Source organism: Schistocerca serialis, chromosome 7 (genome assembly GCF_023864345.2).
Source record: "Schistocerca serialis cubense isolate TAMUIC-IGC-003099 chromosome 7, iqSchSeri2.2, whole genome shotgun sequence".
Lineage (NCBI taxonomy): Eukaryota > Metazoa > Arthropoda > Insecta > Orthoptera > Acrididae > Schistocerca > Schistocerca serialis.
Genome location: NC_064644.1, coordinates 376,589,670 through 376,596,614, shown reverse-complemented (window position 1 = coordinate 376,596,614; position 6,945 = coordinate 376,589,670). Strand labels below are relative to the sequence as shown.

Genomic DNA, 6,945 nt, shown 5'->3' with positions numbered 1-6,945 from the left:
CTCTTTGACAAAGCCGTTGGCAAGATGATGGCCACTCCTTACGCCGGAAGTTTTCGGCCGCAGATGCTGATTATTAATCAAAATTTAAGCTGTGGCCGGTTTCGAACCAGGGATTGAGGCCGTTTTGGTTACTTATCACAGAAGCTATCCCTAGACCACGAAATATGTCCAGAGAAAGAAAATCGTTTTCTGGAGTAGGTGAGGTAGTTCGTATTTGCCATACTTTGGATACTCTGTTATCCTGGATGAAATTTCCTAACACGGGTCCTCAGTTTATATGCCAAGTAATTGGCTCGGGGTTTTTCTGCAGCTTCATGAAACAGTTTAAAACATCCCATATATATTTATAATCTGAAATATTTCTTCGATTAGAAATTTGTTTTTCTGTGTGTAGCAGTCTCTTAGCTGCTACAGTACCTAATGTGTAAAATTTACACACTTTAAGAGACGTACAATCATACAAAGTGCTGGTAGCAAGTGAAATGTCATACGAGTACTGCCTTCAAATTACCACAGCGCTGCACTAAATACGCCTATGAACGGGTGGAGGAACAGCTTGACTCTAACAATTTTGTTAGTGTGATGTTTGCACTGTAACACAAAAGTTTCCTTTGGAGAGGAGATTACAGTTACGCTAAAGTGCCGAATGTGTAAAGAATGATTCTTTATTCGATGAGAAACTGTCTCTCCGTAGACTTTCATCGCTATGTAGATTGTCCCAAAGCACGTAAATCATTATTGTGTTTGTAATTTATAATTTGTACTTTGCTAAACTGAGACACATGTTCCCTTAAAGGATTGACGGCTGTACTTTTCTCCAGAATCATTGTCGCTAATCATCGAACTCAAGAGTTTCAAGCACCATCCAGACGGGGCACTGGAGAGTATCCATCCGGTACTGATAATAAAGCCTCTACTGATACCACTGAATGACACAGAGCATCTCGCAGAAGTTTCGCTCCGTAGCTCTCCGATAATATCAGTGAGAAACACTTGTGCGTTACAACAGAAGTAATGCCAAAAGAAATCTGCTGATTAATGGTGATAAGTGAAAACTGACTAATGTATCTGCGGTTTTGTAATGATGTTACGAAACCACACTGCAACTACATTATATATATATATGTATATGTAAACCTGCAGCAGCTCACATAAGGACACTGGAAACTGAGAATCATGAGGCTGCTGACTGTGTTCACGGCTGTGCTCGTCGTTGCTTCGGCACAGACAGCCACTAACCAGTTCCCAGAAGGCTTCATGTTTGGAGCTGCGACAGCCGCATACCAGATCGAAGGAGCCTGGAACGAAGATGGTGAGTTTAGAAGCATTAACTGTATTCCGCAGGAAAGTAAGAAGGAGCAAAAGAAAACTCTGTACTTGAAAACATTCCGTAATTATTTTGCTTCATGAAGGGGTCCACATACTCAACGTAATTTTTGAGAGCTAAGACCATTTGTAATTTATCCGTATAACGTCAAATTGTTTGTACAAGATGACCTTCGTCGTATGATGTATTACATCACATTAATCGCCAGCTCAGCCAGCGGCCACATCCAGATCCGTATCAGAAAATTATTTTTGTAGGAGAGAACAAGTTTTTGTTTTCCCGTAGAACTAAATAGTTTTTATGTATCATCGTCGCAACAGTTCTCGAAAATTGTCACAGGCCGAACTTGGCTATTAATGTAATGTGACACTGAGGCAATAACGATCATCTGGTATAAACAATTTGACAGGTTACAGTGTTTATTTAGAATAGTCTTAGCATTCAAACGCTCCCTTACGTTCAGTATTTATAACAGTGTGAGTGGTCAATATATTCCATGATGTTGCTTGTCCAAAAGAAACCGAATTATAAATTTCTGTGAAAATACCTACGTATTGCTATGTCCTGGCATGTCTGTACAGGAAAGGGAGAGAGCATTCAAGACTACTATTTCCACAACCATCCGGAACTCATCATTGGAGGTGTCACCGGTGACGTCGCCTGCGATTCCTACCACAGGTACCAGGAGGACGTGCAGATGCTGAAGGCTCTCAACGTAAGTACACTTTCCAAAGCGAAGAAGACTGTTGTTATTTTTTCAGACTGCAACACTACGTTTCTCCTCAATTTATATTCAATTCATTCGACATAGCAAAAAACTGGACGTACGTATTAATTTTACGTGCCATACGAAGTGTTCTGCATCTACAAAAACAGTATTTTCTCCAGAAAACGCAGCATAGGTTCGTTTACAGGTATAGGTTGCTTTGGATGTACAACTAAAAGTGAACTAAATGGCGTACCTCAATTACACGGAAATAGGTTAAAAGTAGGAATGTCTAATATCAGGGGAAATCACACTTACCGTTTCACATAGCCTTGTCTGTAGCTGCAGAGGAAATGATACTCCCGTCTTACACAGCAGTTACGTAAATCTAATAAAATACACAGATCATTCCAGAACCAGTTTCCACTTTTACACTGTAGTAGGCAATGGAACTTCAGTGATACGAAAACGGAGCTAAATCTCGAGACAGATGAGCTGGAAAACCGCTGATTCTAAAATCCGAGTACGTTAACTTGGGGATAACGTAATTGTGATGAGAAGGGAACCCGAACCCCTCTCCTCGCTTGTGCAATTCATTGTTTTAGTCAGTTTCGCCAAATTCCCTTTCTCTCGAAATCTGTGTGCCATTTTCATAGAAATACGAAGGTACAATGTTTCTCCATTACTAAGTGGGTCACATGTGTTTTTCTGCAGTGTTAGTTACAATGATGAGTAATTGTGGAACTATCCGCCAGGCTAGCTGCGCGGTCTAACTGGATGTTTCCCGAGCGGGAAGGCGTGCCGGTCCCCGGCACGAATCTGCCCGGCGTGCCGGCCAGCCTGTAGATGGTTTTTAGGCGGTTTTCCATCTGCCTCGGCGAATGCGGGCTGGTCTCCCTTATTCTGCCTCTGTTACACTATGACGGCGATTGATGCACAAACACTTTCTCCATGTATACGTACACGAAAATTACTGTACAATGCAAACATATGGAGTTACACTCATCTGGTATGAGACGTCCTACGTGCGGGGGGAGGGAGGTTCACTGGGGGTGCGAACCGCACAATAACCCTGTGTTCGGTGTGGGGCGGCGGTGGGGTGGATTGACCACTGAGGGCTACGGCGGGACGAAGCCTGTCCGTTGTTTCTAGGTCCCTGGTTCAATACACAATTGTGGAATTTCTTTGTATTATCGTGTTACTATGGATGATAATATAAATTAAGAAGATATAACCGAGAAAATCCAATGCTGCCCGATAGCCTGTTCTTATACCATATTGTGGAGTGAGCCTATGACCTTAACGTATGTGCGCGAACATCGTCGGCACAACATTTCTAGTGGCAGAAACTCAACAAATAAAAAAAAAGGCCTCCATACAAAACGAATTCCACATAACCATTAAAATTCGAGGGTAGGGGGGAGAGACCAAATCGTTGCAATAGCAACGTAACTTGTTTCCGAGCAAAGAGAAATTTACTGAATCCACTCATATAAGAGAATTGTTTATCTTATATCAGCAGCTCTCAACAACGTTTCTGAAGCGCACCGAAAAATTGAGGGGCTGTAAATGAGTTAACCTTGGAGTGACATTGCTGAAAACTGTAACCTCATAGATTATTTTCTTTGATTCAGTTGATTCTGACACCAGTATCTCGAAAATCGTTCTGAAGTTGTTTCTGTCTGCTAACGAACACCGTAACCAGATGAAAAGACTCTGCGGAATTAAAATTTGTGTTGTACACCATTAATATTTCGTATATTTGCTAGGTCTTTAAAATGGAAGTGTAACACTCAGTCAATAGCTACTAAAAGAGTCAGTCAGTTCTTTTCCTTTTTTGCGACATCTTCATCTTTCATATTCGGCTCTGTAACTCCACACGATTTTTCATTCTTATTGTGGAGTAGGTTTTTTCTCCATAGTCTTCGTCGCCCGTCCTACTGACCTACATCCCCTTGATTGATGTGTTTATTTGTTTTTCAGATATCGAAGATTGTTTTTTTTTTGTTTTGTTTTTTTTGTTTGTGGTTTTAGGGCGCAAAACTTCTATGGTCATTAGCGCCCATTCGATCGATCGAAGATTGTGTTTTCCACACTTATGATTAATACATTTTCTTCTATAGTTCTGTGAAAGCACCATTATCATTGTGACGGTAATGCTGTCCTTCCGTCTGTCCCGCCTTTCTTTGCGTTTCCTTATAACCAAACGTCACTTACGTATAGCACTATAGGAACAGCCATTGCTTTGGTCGATTTCGTAAGAGCCTCTCTTCCCACTTAATTTTACAAATTTGTGCGAAGTATTCAATTCCACAATTTAAAAAATTGCATTTTTCCTAGAAACATGAATTTTATTCTTGTAAATTCAGTCATTTTATCATTTTTACTTTTTTATTTCCACTTATTATGTTTCACCAAATTCGTTCTCTGTCTCTAACTGCTACGGATTTGGCTGTGTTTGCCGAAATAATAAGTGGTTCTGAGCAATAATTGCTTGTCAGTTACTACCAAATTACGTGTTATTACCCTTATAGTACTATGTAAGTGGTGTGTGTAGTTCTTAATTTTCAGTGCACTCTATCGTATCCTTCCATCTATTGAATAATTGCAAGGTAGTCTTTTTGTATATTATACAAATTTCCCTCTCACGTTCTTCATTTCTATCACTGCACATTTCTAAATTTATTTATAAATTACTTATTGCTCTTGAGGATGACAAACAATTTTCGACTATTTCATCGAATTTCGCTATATATCCAAATACAAGGAAGATTTACCTTAAAGAATGTCAAGTTTTTTTAAGTTTATTAGATAAAGCGTAAAAATATTGTCCACAAATAACGATCTCTGTGACACACAGTTCACTCTTCTGTGTAGCAGTCTTGCACTGTACTGGTTAATTAGATGGTTACCATTATCGATGTGTCTTATTTCTTGAGCTCAGTAAATTAACGATCACGTATAAGCCATCAACCAACGATCTCTTAGCCGCAACTATTAATACACTGTGATTCAACAGGCGGACGTGTACCGATTTTCGATTTCCTGGCCACGTGTGTTGCCTAATGGAGACCTCGACGTTATCAACCAGGCTGGTATCGACTATTACAACAATCTCATCAACGAGCTGCTCGCGAATGGAATCCAACCTCTGGTAAGTAAGAAGTGATACTATTCACACATTCAATGAACTTTCTCAGATTTAAAAGCACCTATGAGGTTTGGAACTTTAATAGTGGCAACTATTTATTTACAGCTCGTACAAAATAAATACATATTTCAAAGTTTTACTGACCTTCAAAGTGGTCACCAGCATTGTGTATAACCCGTTGCCAGCAATGTGGAAGTCGTAGGATACTCTTAGCAGTGCCAGTTCTGTTGACAGTTCGAGCGGTGCGGTCTATTCACCGACGAATTTGTACCGGTTCTGAAGCGAATGCCTTGAAGTGTTTCTTTCAGTTTAGAAATCGAACTCACGAGGGCTTAAGTGAGGGGAGAGCAATAAGTGGAATAGCACTTAGCAGCCCCATCAGTCAAACAAATCAGTAACAGCATGCACTGAAGGTTCTTGAGCATTGTCTTGCAAAATGATGGCCAGGTCCTGCAAAAAGTGTCATCACTTCTGTTTCTGTGCTGTTCATTTTTGGAACACAACCTACGACCAGCTTAGAGACGAAAGTGATGACACTTTCTGCAGAATCTGGCCATCATTTTGCAGGACAATTCTCACGCACGTACAGTGCAAGCTGTTACTGATTTGTTTGACTGTGGGGCTGCTAAGTGCTATCCCACCTATTGCACTCCCCTGACTTAAGCCCTCGTGAGTTCAACTCGATTTCTAAACTGAAATAAACACTTCACGGCATTCGCTTCAGAACTGGTACAAATTCGTCGGGCAATAGACCGCGCCGCTTGAAGTGTCAACAGAATTGGCGCTACTAAGAGTATCCTACGACTTCCACATAGCTGGCAACGGGTTAAACACAATGCTGGTGACTACGTCGAAGGTCAGTGAAACTTTGGAACAGGTAGACTTTCTATTTTGTAGTTGCCACTATTATAGTTCCAACCCTCGTAATAATAATATATAGGATCCATGTAACTGCTTCCAGTACGGAACAAATAAAGAACATTGCTTTCTTACAGCTATAACAAAATTACTAAGGTACGTCAAACACAGACAGACAATATGCGAATTTTTCTATCATATCGTATAATTATTAAGATTCCTTATCATATCGGGCTACCTAACTAAGCATAAACCATGTATAACACATCTATTTTAATTAAAAATCTGATAAATCATAATTTTGTTGTAATACTTCAGGCACTTCGATCATACGTTGTGAAGATCTTACATATATGAAAGGGATCATGGTAGAAATTAACAGCCATTGTTTTCAAACCTACTCTGAGAAACGAGTTAGTTCTGCATGTCTTTCAGTAAGGCAGGCGTATTTTCCAGGGAAACCAGAAAGGAACTATCAAGCTGCGTGTTTCCTTCCCCGTGAGTCAACGGCCCATACAGCTGAACAGAAAGGAGTTGAGGTTGTCGAATGACGGAAACCTTCAACCAAGATGGCCAGACCGAGATTGAACCTCATCCTTCTCAAACTAAATCCAATATCTTAACCACTGTGCCTCTTTCAATAGCTATAATAACAGCAATGTTAATAGTAAAACAAATATTAGTAGCTGGGTAATGGGGACAGAGGCCTACAGCAATTTTATGATAGGAATATCAAGAACTGTACCATCTAACACCAAACCATAATTAACACGTAAAAATGCTTTGCTTATGTAGCTAATAGGCCAATTGTGAAAAATAAATAATTTCCATATATTAAATAAAGGTGGTATTTATCCTGTCTTTGTAGCCGAGCGGCCGAGCGGTTCTAGGCGCTTCAGTGCG

At 40.2% G+C, this 6,945-nt stretch overlaps 1 protein-coding gene across 1 annotated transcript in view; it reads left to right on the top strand.

The window, feature by feature from the left end:
• Window positions 1–1,176: 1,176 nt before the first annotated feature.
• The window catches only part of LOC126413106 (myrosinase 1-like), a 51,500-nt gene continuing 45,731 nt past the window's right edge, over window positions 1,177–6,945 (top strand). The window contains exons 1-3 of the mRNA XM_050083000.1: window positions 1,177–1,312; window positions 1,909–2,042; window positions 5,053–5,187. Coding sequence (XP_049938957.1) covers window positions 1,177–1,312; window positions 1,909–2,042; window positions 5,053–5,187 — 405 coding nt within the window. The remainder of the gene's footprint in view (window positions 1,313–1,908; window positions 2,043–5,052; window positions 5,188–6,945) is intronic.